Here is a 14,169-nt window from a genome sequence, read left to right on the forward strand (position 1 = left end):
CTAACCCCCAAAAAGTTTTTTCTGTCATTGATTTTGTCGAATGTTTCGCAGCATGGTTATTTACATCTTTGCACGGTAGGTGGCGCGATGCAGCAATTTGACCACCAAACAGACAACAAACACTCTAGAATAAGAAACTAGGTCATCGCCAAGGTCCCTTTAAGAGAAAGTCTCCCCACTTGGTAGTCATTTTTGGAACACCTTTAGACAGCTATGTCAGTCATGGGAGAAGTCCTAAATGGGGAAGACATCCATCTAAAACCGCTTGACAATGTCGAAACATATTTCCAACCAAAATAACATAAAATGTGACGTTAAACACGTTTATATATCTTATATTGCGCTAAAGAAACACTTTTAACGAGGTTGCCCCATACTGCGCAAGTGTACACGTTTGCGTGCTAGGAAATATCAATCTTTTATGATTGATGGTTAGATTTCTTACGGACAAAACGGTTCTCGTGCGCTAGCGTTGAACTTTTCAACTGTGGAGTCTTGTTCGTATTTATAATCTTTGGCCGCCCTCCATCGCGTCAGAGGCATGACGTTCAGTATTTTTTGGAAATTAGTGTAGAAAGATTGTGTCTAGGTTGTCTTACAAGATTCACTTATTGCTTATGGGTTGTCTTCACTGTAGGAATGAGAAGGATATCGTAATATTGAATCAAACATTTCTCATTGGATCTGAGGTAAGGCGCAATCAGATCTCGTGATTTAGATCAAAACACGGGCACTGCCCGAAAGTCGTCAGATCAGCTGAAGATTGTGTTTGACAGATTGTCAGATTTTTAAAAAAGCAACCTTAATCGTAAAACGATTTTGTATAAATTAGAAAGGTATTTCCGGCATGTCAGTTATCCGTGCGCGTGTTTTGATACGCTCAGTAAACCGGTTGAATCGCATGCAGAGCTGCAGAGTCATAATAAGTGTCATCTTTTGGGTAAAGAATTGCCATAAAATAAAAAAAGAAATATACAAAAAATGCTTAATTATTTGTATCTGAAAGCAACGCAGCCTACATCCAAGCGAGGCTAGATGCGAGTTTAGGCACAACTAAAACAAGATGAGTTTCATGCTCAAATGATGATAAACAATGTCTTTTTGATAACTTGTTTTTGCTGTGTCGCGTCATATCAGTGTCTCATATACTGGTTTCAGACAATACATGGTATGTCAGTATCAGGGTAAAAGTGATTTCACCAGTAGGACTTGTTCCTGGATGATCATTGTTGGCCATTTCTATATAACACTTAACATTGTGTGTTTGGATTTAGTGTCAGTGTTAGATTTCGGTTCAGGAGCAGGATAAGTGCTTGTATACCATTATTATAAACCTATTTTTAATCCCTCTACATATAGTCAGGGTTTAGGTTGGGACTGTTTTTTTATTTTTTGTTAGGTATGTGTTTCCAGGACAAACAAGAGATGTTCGTCACATTTTGGCAAATGGTAACCTCAGTTGTCTCTCTTTGGCAGTTGTCATCAGTCCCAGGAAGAGTCAGAGGAGTGCGGTGTGCAGTATGAGCGGGGCAGCTCTGGGAATAGAGATCGTGGGGGTGTTTTTCCTGGCTCTCTTCCTCTTGCATCGCTATGGAGACTTCAAAAAGCAGCAGCGCATGGTTCTCTTTGGCACGCTGCTGGCTTGGTATTTGTGCTTTCTCATCGTCTTCATTCTTCCCTTGGATGTCAGCACGGTCAGTTTGGCTCACACTCTTGAAAAGTGTCCAATGCTTTTACATTTCAAACTCCGACTCAACTCAAGCAACTCTTTGCAATTGATTTTTTTAGACAATCTACAAACAGTGTTTAATCGATCATGAAGCGCATGTCCAGACACCCTCTGTTAGTCCTGTCACTTCAAACCAAACAACTGGAAATAGCTCGGTTTCACCCAGTAAAAGGTAAGGATATATGAATATGATATGAATATGTTCTTCGGAATGGTTGAATAATAGCTGTATTTGGTGGGATGAACGTTATACTTTCAAAACACATTAAGGAATCTTTTAGAGTAAATAAAATATTTATTTCGGACAATCTTTAAAGGGTTAGTTCACTTTAAAATTAATCTGCTGTTAATTTACTCTTTCACTTAGCCACAGCCCACCTATCATGTAGGTGACATTAGCTGGGTTTCCATTCATTTTGAAGTATCGCATAAGAAGCGAGTGATGGAAACACCAAATTTGGAATAAAAATTCTTTAATTCGCTAAAAAGTTTTCATGCTCCCTTGAGGTGGTTTATACAAACTACCGGCACATCCGGGAACTTGACTGTAAATTTCGTCACCGCCCCTTTTGGGGGGAAAACAAACTAGAATTCTCATAGACTTCCATACAAAATAGCGGAACAAAGCAATGTCGTACACAGCCGGCAGGCGTAAATAACTTAAGAAACACTCAGATTAAACATGTCGAGTAATTTTCCGTCCACCCTGCCTGCCATAGAGTGCAAAAGATACATTAACACATTTTATTTGGTCAATATAAAAACATGTCCCTTTCATTGTCCCAGCATTAAATTTGTGTAACAACGCTATCCAGTGATTGCTGCAAATATCACTAAGGCTAGTTGTATGGCTGGATGGAAAAGTGCACTCAGTACTGTAAATATAAAGACATGATATATAAATATGAAGTAACTTTCAAATATGAGGTAAAATCATTCACTGTCTTCCCTGTTGACTCGATGAGGTACGAGTAAATGTCCGGGTAAGACACCTCTGGCCAATGGGAAGCGTTGTTACACAAATTTGACGCTGTGAGAATGAAAGGGACATGTTTTTTATATTGACCCAATTAAATGTGTTAATGTATCTTTCGGGCTCTATGGCAGGCAGGGTGGACAGATAATTACTCGACATGTTTAATCTGAGTGATTTCTTAAGTTATTTACGCCTGCCGGCTGTGTACGAACGTTGCTTTGTTCCGCTATTTTGTATGGAAGTCTATGACAATTCTCGTTTGTTTTCCCTCAAAAAGGGGCGGTGACGAAATTTACAGTCAAGTTCCCGGATGTGCCGATAGTCCGTATAAACCACCTCAAAGGAGCATGAAAACTTTTTTGCAAATTAAAGAATTTTTATTCCACATTTGGTGTTTCCATCACTCGCTTCTTATGCGATACTTCAAAATGAATGGAAACCCAGCTAATGTTACCTACATGATAGGTGGGCTGTGGCTAAGTGAAAGAGTAAATTAACAGCAGATTAATTTTAAAGTGAACTAACCCTAAAGATTGTCCAAAATAAATATTTTATTTACTCTAAAAGATTCCTTAATGTGTTTTGAAAGTATAATGTTCATCCCACCAAATACAGCTTTTATCAATGGGAAGTCTAGTTTGTTTCCCCCCAAAAGTGGGCGTGAACCTGTTCAGAGACATTCTATGACGTTGCGCCGGTTGTGCGTATAATGGAAGATGTAAACACATCTGTCCAATAAATTCTGATGTAGCGAACATTAAACCCATGTGACTGATCATCTAGCTGTATCAGTTGACGTTGTCTTTACCATATATGTGGCTCGATGTCATCGTAATTCCCTTGCTGCTATTGATGCCCTGTAACATAAACTCTGCATTTCTTCTTCTGTGCACCGCATTCAGTTTGGCAATTACAAGCTGAACTGCTAGTAAATAAATAACTTGTCCATAACTGTCTCCATTTTCTAAGCATGCTTGTTTTATTTATTGTTACAGTAGTAACTAAGTTACCAATACCACCGTCATTTGCTTGAACAACTTGATTTGCCTACTTCACATTTATTTGTTTTTCTTTTCTTGCGAATTTGGAAAAGATACATTTGGATGGAAACCCTATCGTTTAGGGATAGGGGATAATTCACCCACAAAATGTATGCCATTATTTACTCACCCTCAAGTTACAAACATGTATAAATGTATTTTTCTACTAGACACAAAGGAAGATATTTGTAACCAGGCAGGATGCAGGAGCATCAATGACTTCTATAGTAGAAAGAAAAAATACTAGTCCACAGGTGCCGTATATCTTGGAATGATATTAGCCGAATACTCTTGGCACGAGTGTATTTAAGTTCATCAAATACTTTAAATCCGCTTAATCCCAGCCACAAGCCATTCAGAAATACCGGTTTGTTGACAGACTCCTTTCAGAGTCTGATTTACAAGCAAACATGTCAGATACACTTATCCTGTTCCTGATATCTTTAATCCAGACCCATGATAAAATTGCATTTTAAATTGTTATTGCAGTACCTTTCTTTATTCATGTACGTGTTTGTGAAAGTATATTTTGTCCTTTTAGTGAAAGCAGCCCATGCAATAAACCATGGAGTTACATTCCAAATGGCATCATGCCAGTGTTCTGGAGAGTTGTGTATTGGACCTCACAGTGTCTTACGTGGTGAGAATGCTTTGCCCTTTTCTATCTTGATAATAGTCTGTTAAATCTGTCACTATAGCATGTTAATTGTATGTTGCCATTATGCTAAATAATGCACTCCAAGGGGGTGTGCACACCAAAGCTTTTAAACACAGCAGAAAACGCCTGGAGGACGCCGAATGCCACCTGTTTCTTCAGCTGAGAACTTTGGTTGCTGTGATACTTCTGCTTTGTTTATCAGTCGTTGTACGATGCACCGGTTGGTTGTTGTGATATTTTTCCAGCCTCTCCTCCACTCTGATTGGATGGCCGTGCGAGAACGGACATTGACAAGCTGAGTTTTTCACCCAAAGTTGAATATTTTTCAACTTTCGGAGCTCAGCGCTGAGCACGGATAAAACGTCAAGCACCGGCTTTCAGCTCGGGAAAAAAGCTAGCTGCTGGTTTTTTGAAAAACGCAGAGCTTCCATTGGAAACAATTCAAAACATACGCCGGCCGCGGGCGTAAAAGCTTTGGTGTGCATGCCCCCTAAGTCACTTTGGATAAAAGCGTCTGCCAAATGCATAATGTAAGCATTCACCAAGATTAAAAGATTTTTAAGATCTTAATAAACATTTCAGTGACCCTAAACTTTTGAACGGTTGTGAATCTGTTAAAACTTGTATGAATTGTGCTTGTATTATCTTTCTAGGCTTCTTCTGCCATTCATGCAGTCCTATGCTCGGTCTGGGGGCTTCTCCATCACCGGAAAAATCAAGACGGCTCTCATTGAGAATGCTATCTATTATGGCACATACCTTTTCATCTTTGGCTCTCTTCTTATTTATGTGGCTGTCCACCCTCAATTGCATCTCTCATGGTCAGTATGTCACCACTTATTTGATTTACTCTTACCACTTGTTGATGATGTCATCAAGGACTGAAATCACGGGTATCTCTCCATCAGGTATGAGCTACAGACCATCGGCATCACCGCAGCCAACACGTGGGGTCTGTTTTTGCTAGTCTTGTTGTTAGGTTACGGCCTGGTTGAGATCCCCCGTTCATACTGGGAGGCGTCACGCCAGAGTCACCTACTCATTAAGACTTACTTCAAAGCAGCAAAGCTCATGACGGAGAAGGCCGATGCGGAGGAGAACCTGGAGGATGTCATGGAGGTAAAAAATGCATGACACGCAAGTGAGTACTGACAGCAATGCCAGTATTATGTTCAACATCTTACATGCTTATGTTTTTTCTCGTAGGAAGTGAGAAAAATCAATGAATCGATTAAATACAACCATCCCTTGAGGAAGAATGTAGACACTATTCTACGAAAGGTGAGACGAAATCCTGTTTTATTTCTGATACTGATGTAAATTCGCTAATGTCACTCTATGTAAGTGTAAATCTATACATTTTTAGTGTCCAGTTGAATATCAAGAAAAGATGGGCAGGAACATGGACGACTTTGAGGATTATGATGATAAACAAAACACATACCCCACTGAACGAAGCCTTTCCAAGCTACACAAGCAGGTACAGAACCACAACGTGTTCAGATCTGGTGTTGGTACGTTTATAGTTTTGTTCCTGGTTAACACCTGTTTGGGTTCTCAGGTGATCTACGCCGTGCAGCGCCACAATCGGACGCACGTTCAGTGGCAGATCATGCTTGAAAAGGCTTTTCACCTAGAGGACGTAGCCAAGAATGAAACCAGCACCTCTCGACAGTTTGTTCACAGTTTTGCTCTTCCAGAAGCTGTAGGCTGGTTTAGGCGCTACATCTACACTCCAACAATAGGTAGGTGCTATACTAGACATAGCTTTTTAGTAAAGCGAATCGATACTGTAGTAGGTTAGCACTTACAGTATGGTAGTACCTGTGGTCTCGTTCACGTAGTCTTCTTTACCATGTTTTGGTTCCTTCATCAGAATGGTACTGGGAATGCTTGCTGAAGCAGTGGTTCTACCGAGTGCTGGCTGTGGTTCTGGCTCTCTTTTCTGTGGCTGTGGTTTGGTCGGAGTGTACTTTTTTCAGTACCCGGCCTGTACTTTCGCTTTTTGCCGTGTTCATCCAGCTTGCAGAGAGAGATTACAACTATCTTTATATTGAGGTCAGCCTTTTAATGCGAATTCACTGCAAATTTGTTTGTCCAGAATGTTTTTTGTGTTCGGTATATCTCTGTATTTATTTTTTTGCAATTCCTTGTCAGTCGTTTTGGTTAGTGGAATGCTTATATACGGCGGGAAAAATACATATTTGACACATCAGCATTTTTATAAGTAAGGGGATTTCTAAGTGGACTATTGACACATAATTCTACCAGATGTAACCATCAAGCCAAATATTGAATTTATATAAAGAGATCAGAACATTAAGTATACAAGTTGAGTCATAATAAATAAAGTGAAATGACACTTCGTTCGTGGACCCTATTCACTTTTATAGTTGGAAAAAAGAAAACTATGGAAGTAAATGGGTTTCATTTCTCAAAAAAATTATTTTGAAATCAAACAATATTTGGAGGACCCCATTCAAACCACCATGGATCCTCAAAGGGCCCCGGACCCCATGTTAAAATCTCATGATCAAGACTTTTTAGAATGTATTTTATATTAATGTAGTGAGCGAGGTTATGAACTCTATCTCAAAAGTATGTGTTTAATTATTTTTATTGTTCAATATTTTTTATTTATTAAATATTTATTATTTAATACTATTTAATGCACTTGATATTTGATAATAGAGAACGAACCTTATACAGAAAATGATATATGCTATTTTTTCACCATTTCTTTTTCTTGCACCCTTCCCTAAGGGGTGGCACTAAGATGCAAGGAAAGGAAATAAGCATGTACCCAAAGTCTCATTTTAGCATCTGAAACGTACATTTGTTTTATTTTGACCTCTAGATGGCGTGCTTCATTACCATCTTCTTCCTCTGCACCTGCGTCTACTCCACTGTGTTCCGTATCCGCGTCTTTAACTACTATTACCTGGCCTCACATCACCAAACCGATGCTTACAGCCTTCAGTTCAGCGGCATGTATGTCACATACACATTGCTATTGTATTGAATTACTAATAAATAATGAATGAAGGGATAGTTTACACAAAAATGAAAATCCTGTCATCATTTACTCACCCTCATGTTGTTCTAAACCAGTATGAGTTTCTTCTGATGAACACAAAAGAAGATATTTTGATAAATGATTGTTTGAACACAGTTGATGGTACCCATTGACTTCCATAGTAGGAAAAACAAATACTATGGAAGTCAATGTGTACCATCAACTGTGTGCTTACCATAATTTATTAAAATATCTTTTGTGTTCTACAGAATAAAGAAACTCAAAACAGGTTTAGAACAACAAAAGGAAGAGTAAATGATGACAGGATTTTCATTTCAAATGTGCTGCTTTTTTATGCGTCTGATTTATTTTATTTATTTATTTTTGTTAGTAAATTTTTTGAGTTTGAAGTTATAGAAGTCTGTGTTTGTTGTATGCTAGGCTTTTCTGCCGATTGACCCCTCCACTTTGTCTAAACTTTTTGGGACTCATTCATATGGATTCTGCCATATCTCACCAGGCAAAGGAACAGACCGCATACACCTCTGTAAGTCCTTCACTATTTTGAGATTTGTTTATTCACTTAAATACCTCTATTTGCTTAATGTATTTACAATTTTTGCAGTAATTTATGTGAGAGTAGATAGGTCATAATAAAGGTTCAGAAGGTTTTAAAACATGTTTACAATTAAAGGAATAGTTCACCCAAAAATGAAAAATGTGTCATCATTTACTCACCTTCAAGATGTTTCAAACCTTAAAATTGCTTTGTTGTGCTAAACACAAAGGAATATATTTGTAATCTAGTAGGAAACAGGATCACCATTGACTTCCATAGTAGACAAGAAAACTACTATGGAAGTCAATATTGCTCAAAAACGGTTGCTCTAAATATCTTCCTTTGTGTTAAGCAGAACAAAGGGATACATACAGGTTTGTAATAACTTAAGGGTGAGCAAATGATGACACATTTTTTACTTTTGGGTGGACTATCCCTTTAAACGCAACAGTTCCTGATTTTTGAGTCACTTGTTCTAGATCATGGGTTCCATGCGGGTTCTGTCATTCATCGCTGATGGCTTCTACATCTATTACCCAATGCTGATTGTCCTCCTCTGTATTGCTACATACTTCAGGTAGGAAGTCTTCTATGACTCATCAGACTTTTAACATGATTTCTAACGACTGATTATGACTCATTTCTGTCCAGCCTTGGCACACGTTGTTTGAACCTAATGGGTTTTCAGCAGTTTATGGGAGACTGTGAACTGACCTCTGACCTTATCGATGAGGGCAGGGAGCTCCTCCGTAGAGGTAATTCCCTTAGATTTATTTATTTATTTATTTTAGCCTGTGTAGAAAGAGATTTGACATGCGAGTTTCAGTTTAAATCATATCAGAGGTGCTGTTTCAAAATAAGATACATTTATTTGCAAGCACCTCTTTAAAACCAAGAAGGCCTTTTTAATAAACAAAAGGATATACTGGTATACTTCACTTTTAATTGTTGCATTTGCTTCACAACACTTATATATAAAAGCTACAAAAGCTGTCTCTGGGACGGTGCCTTTTCAAGGGCTCCAAACTGCCCCCAAATGGTGGCATTTTGCCCCTAAAATTTGAGAGTGTGCCACTGAATTTTACATCCAGTCGCACATGTGCAACCAGTATATTTGACCGTTTTTTCCAAAAGTGCACAATAAAATGTGTCACTGAATATGAAAAAACACATTGTACTTTCTGCATCTATCATTAAAGTATGTATTAGTAATACAGTGGAAATTAGTAGAAATGTGAATATTTGGTTAGCATGTTGATTTACGGTGTGTGCCCCTAAATTTTCTGGTTGTGCCCCTAAAATGTTCAGTTGGGGGCCACTGTGCTCCTAGTGAAAAAAGTAAGTCTGGAGCCCTGAAGTACCTAAAATTGGTAACACTATTGGTTAATATTTATTTATTTAAATAGCGGTACCATCTCAGTGACAGCTTTTGTAAATTTTTATGACGATGTACGGGATTGCTCACTAATTTCAGTTAGTGTTGGTCTAACCATGAAAAACATTTTGTGTGTGTATGTCAAAACATGTGTAAGATTAAATCAACTGTGATTGATTGCTATGGTGGAAAGTCATACAGGAATCAAATATGATTCACATATGAATCATGTTCTGCTCATTTCTACATTTTTAGTCTTTGCAATGGTAGAAATATCTGTGCATTAAAGGGCCTTTTTACACCTGGTCACTTTATGTGTTTTCTGTGATCTGATAGTTATCTGATTTATTAAAACCGCTTTATTTACATTTAGCCACATAATCTTGGCTGAACGGATATCATCTGATCTTCTATTTCCGCCCAAAATGCAATTGCACTGTTCATTACTCCGCCTTAAAAAACTTAAGACGAAGTTTATACAACAAAAGGCAGCACTGTATGTTGGGCAAGGGCACAAGATAAAGCGTGCAGGATATATATAATTTAACTTGTTATTGGTCTATTTTATTAGTTTTAGAAAGTTTTTTTACCCACTGTTGTCGTTCTATAAACAACGAGTGTGCCGTCTTTGTTTGTTGGCCTCTCTCTCGGCTAACGTCGAAGTGGTGTGCTTACGTTTGGGTGGAGTAAAGCGTTGACATATGTGGCTTCATCAACCAGATGTATTAACACTTTTCCAGTTTTGTCTGAAATGCGTCCCAGACCACCTGCTGAAGTGGTTTGAGCGATCAGATTTAAATCCGTCTCGAAAATGTTTCGGGGGCATTAAGACTGTCCAATCGGAGAAAACGCATGCAGTGACCACATGTAAAAAGGCTCAGAGAGTAGCCAGTGGTGCACCAACACAGACATTTAAAGATGCACTGTGTAGATTTTAGTAGCAAACAACGTCTAAGTCCACCGTTTACCACTCCATTTTCGAAGCACATATGGCGCTTTTCCATCGCACAGTACCCCACAGGTTTGGGTCAGGTCGGGTCAGCTCACTTTGGCTTGGTTAGCTTTTCCATCAAGTTCGTGGGAGGGATTATAGGCGTGTCGTTATATTACTATATTTTTATAATAATATATAATTAATTATTTATTTTATTATGCCTTTTATTAAATGTCGTTATATTTGCTGTGATATCAAGTGAGAGCGTTGTTGTACATTCCCATACATTCATTTATTTCTCAGTCCGCCGCAAAATTAAAATTGACCACCACAAATAGATGTTTGCATTTCCTCTGTCTCACATGACAGTTTCTGTACAAACACCCGTGGCGTCAGTCAACGCGCTCCGCTGATCCTCATCTAACTTGCATTTAAGCATATGTGTGGCCGTGCGCATCGCGGATGTGCCGCCACAAACAACCTGTGGATGTTTTTCATCGCTAAAAGGGAGTTTGGGACCTTACAGCAAAGCACAGATGACAACAGGTTTACTCGAGACAGCTAGCATGAGGTTTGAGCTAATATTTTACATTATAGCGATGATGCTGGTAGTGACGATTCTCTCAGACCAATCAGTGATCCACAGTGTTTTCACGTCACGTTTTGTTATCAGCTTGAGTCACTTGGCACCTCGACCGAGGTGGTCCAAAAAACAGTGTCGGGTACTATGTACTGAACCCAGTGGAAAAGCTCCCAAAAGTAAGCTGACCCAAACCGTGGGGTACTATGCAATGGAAAAGCACCAGTTGAGAAGTAATAAGAACAATACAGGTCATTATGAAAGGTCTTTATACACAACTGATAATATAGTTATGTATATTATATTGCATTTCTGTCCATAGATCCTTCTAAAATGTACACCTTGCAAATATTTAATAAGACACCTGTTTAACTAATCATGTTGTCTTTGTATAGAAAGAAGAAAACGACAAAGAATCGAGGACGGAGAGAACAGACGAAGAGTAAGAGCATGCGAAACATATTTTCACTATTAAGGGCCCCCTGTATATTTGATGCATATAATTAATCCAATGTGTGAACGCATATTAAAATAGACATAAAATACAGAACTTCATATCTTTTTTTTATAGCAATAAGTTTCTGTTCATGAAGGTTAGTTGTGCATGAAATTTTTTTTACAGGAGTGGAGAGAACGTTATCCACAGCGAGATGAGATTGCTGCCAGAAACCGGACCTCAATGTCTGAGATGAAGGAAACCAACTATGGCGAAACCTTGAATTCAAACACAAATCGGCGTATGTTTAACGTCCATAAAGATTGTATCCAGAACCTTAATAAAACTGTCTGTGTCGTGTCTAAGTGTTAACATGTTTTAATTTCTATTCTGATGTTTATGTGTGAAGAGGCCAAGTTCTCGCGCGGTGGCGGCCAGTCAGGGAGAGACAGTATTGAGCTACTGCAAGATGCTGAACCTTTGGAGTATAATCCGGAAACACTGACTGATGACCCGTTGCAAGCTGAAACTGGCAGGTTAGATTAAGTGATTCATTATGTGTCATGGATATATATATATATCTCAATGAATGTACATATAATATTTATATATCATTGTACTTTGTTGTAGACACGCCGGTGGAAGGTATCTCTCAATGTCATCTTCTCGAAGCCGAATCTTTGATGACGTTTGAATCCAGGAAAATGAAAAGACCAATTTATACTCTTCTGTCTAATAACACTGTAAGAAAGCAAAATGATACCTCTCATGTCATGCCTGACTGTCCTCTCATTGTAAACATCTACTTCCTGTATCCTGTAATGCAGTGTAGTTACCTGCATGCTTCCTGACTGCAGAGTAAACAAACAGCCACATAGAGAAGCGCACACACACAGTGCCAGGCAGTTAAACTGCTGCTTGTGACAAATGGGAAACATCCTTTTTGCCTACATGTTTTTTTTTACTCCGTTACAAGAAATGAGTCAAGGTTAATGTTAACTTGAACAGTGAGTCATGTAAGGTGTTTTACATTTGAATGATTACTACAGACTGGAAGGACTTGACATTAGACACTATTTCTCATCATGTACTGCTGATAAGCATCAGGTCATGTACCTGAACACTTATAATGATGTGATAGTGGCTCATTTGCATTGTATATGTAAGTAGAGAGATTTTAGGTCAAGATCTATGTTGTCTGACAAAATACAGCATTTTGTACTAGTGATTTTATTATAAGGCCAGAGAGATTTGCACAGGCAAAAGGTTTGGGAAAACACTTTGAGTTAAAAACACTTCAGTTTAACATTTATAAGTGTTTGGTAAGGATGAAGTAATCTTTAGTTCCACTGTTATTATAATGATTTAACATTCCAGCAAGATATGTTCTTGCATCTTTTAATTTACAAATGAAGAAAATATTAACTTTATTAATGTAATATTTATTTTCACAAATGTTTGATTTAGTAAGTAAAGTTGTATTATTTATGTATTTTTGTTTGCACACATTTTTTGACAGAAAAGTTAAGATTAAGAAAATGGGTTTTGGGAAAAGCACCAAACCAAATTAACTGTCAGGTGCGTGCATGGAGGATGTGCACTCTGCTCTTATCAGATCTGTTTTTGGTATTCGTCCTATTATTATGGTACAGATATGAGCATCACCTGTTTTTGTGTTTTACATGTCTGGTACTGTTTTTTGTTTTTTTTTTTAGCACAAGTGACCTTGCACAGCTGTTTTGCATTTAAGTTTTGTTACAGTAGTTTAGTGGTATACTTGTGGTTAAATGTCTAAACGGTTATTTATATTTTGCACTGGCATTTTTTGTCACTTTTCAAAGTAGGTCAAGCCATAATCCAGGTAAAATAGTTTGAAGAAAATTTTTTGGTTGGTTTAAATATATGCTCTGATGATCTTTAGAGGAGACAGAGGGTTTTGTCAATTGTGAATGATCAGACATTGATTAGGAAACTTGAAATCCTTAAAAATATGCATCCTTAATGCCAACCAATGTGTGTAGTTAGAGCATACAGATGCTAAGTATACAAATTTGTAAGATGCATATGATTCATTGATTCAACAGTTTATAAAATATGATGACAGATTATGAAGGAATTTCATATGTATTATTTTGTATGTTTTTTAACATTATCCTTTTACAACACTTAAAGAAACATCGCTCGACAGAGATGTCCATTGTAAATGTGTGCATGGTATTTTATTGAATATTCTGGCAACTCATACTCTTGTTTCTCACAGGAAGTCCTGTAGCAGCTGTAAGTAGTGTTATAGTTTACTACTATAAATATAATGTAAAAAAAACTGTTTACTCTCTATTCTCTCTGCAAATGTATCATGATCTAATCTCAAATGAATGTCTTTGCGCAGTAAAAGAAGCCCTTCAAGGCAAAAAATACACAGGGCATTGTTTGTTGAAGCTATTCATATCTACTGTGATAATTTGTTGCCAATGAGGTATAATCTTTTTTAGCTAGCTAGTATAAATTAAGGTCAGCTGGAATCTGATGCTGGAATTTGCTGATTTGTATATCTGGTGTTGGTTCTCAGTGTTTTTGAATTGTGGTACACTCGCATACTTAGTATGTAATCTTGCAATTATTAATAAATGATTAATTAAATGATATTTGCTTTCTCTTTTGTGTCCTTTCTGGAAAACTATAGCAGATTATATTATTCTAAATAGAATTACGAAGAATACTAAAGTATGACATCGTATATACACTAGTCAACATTTGAAGTGCATCAAAACATTTCATAAAAATTGTCTTAAACCAATACCAGTTCTTGTCTTAGGACAACTTTGATTAACTTTTTTGATCCACTTCAAATGTTGACTAGTAGTAT

The 14,169-nt window shown here is 37.6% G+C and overlaps 1 protein-coding gene across 1 annotated transcript; it reads left to right on the forward strand.

The window, feature by feature from the left end:
* The first annotated feature begins 453 nt into the window (after window positions 1-453).
* Window positions 454-13,946, forward strand: lmbrd2b (LMBR1 domain containing 2b). The gene is made up of 18 exons (XM_065286878.2): window positions 454-689; window positions 1,477-1,694; window positions 1,789-1,901; window positions 4,287-4,385; window positions 5,057-5,224; window positions 5,312-5,522; window positions 5,610-5,684; window positions 5,770-5,883; window positions 5,965-6,148; window positions 6,280-6,461; window positions 7,261-7,394; window positions 7,861-7,966; window positions 8,458-8,555; window positions 8,630-8,733; window positions 11,263-11,309; window positions 11,490-11,604; window positions 11,713-11,839; window positions 11,934-13,946. Exons 2-18 carry the CDS (start codon window positions 1,521-1,523, stop codon window positions 11,995-11,997), a joined length of 2,115 nt encoding a protein of 704 aa, XP_065142950.1. The 5' UTR covers window positions 454-689; window positions 1,477-1,520; the 3' UTR covers window positions 11,998-13,946.
* Window positions 13,947-14,169: the final 223 nt, after the last annotated feature.

The sequence above is a fragment of the Paramisgurnus dabryanus genome, chromosome 18 (assembly GCF_030506205.2).
Source record: "Paramisgurnus dabryanus chromosome 18, PD_genome_1.1, whole genome shotgun sequence".
Taxonomy (NCBI): domain Eukaryota; kingdom Metazoa; phylum Chordata; class Actinopteri; order Cypriniformes; family Cobitidae; genus Paramisgurnus; species Paramisgurnus dabryanus.

What these genes read in the sequence shown, in the direction of transcription:
- lmbrd2b (XM_065286878.2), top strand. Translation starts at nt 1,521, where the DNA reads ATGAGCGGGGCAGCTCTGGGAATAGAGATCGTGGGGGTGTTTTTCCTG. An exon ending in CCTCAATTGCATCTCTCATG is followed by an intron (nt 5,225 to 5,311) that starts GTCAGTATGTCA and finishes TCTCTCCATCAG; the next exon opens with GTATGAGCTACAGACCATCG. An exon ending in ACGGAGAGAACAGACGAAGA is followed by an intron (nt 11,310 to 11,489) that starts GTAAGAGCATGC and finishes TTTTTTTTACAG; the next exon opens with GAGTGGAGAGAACGTTATCC.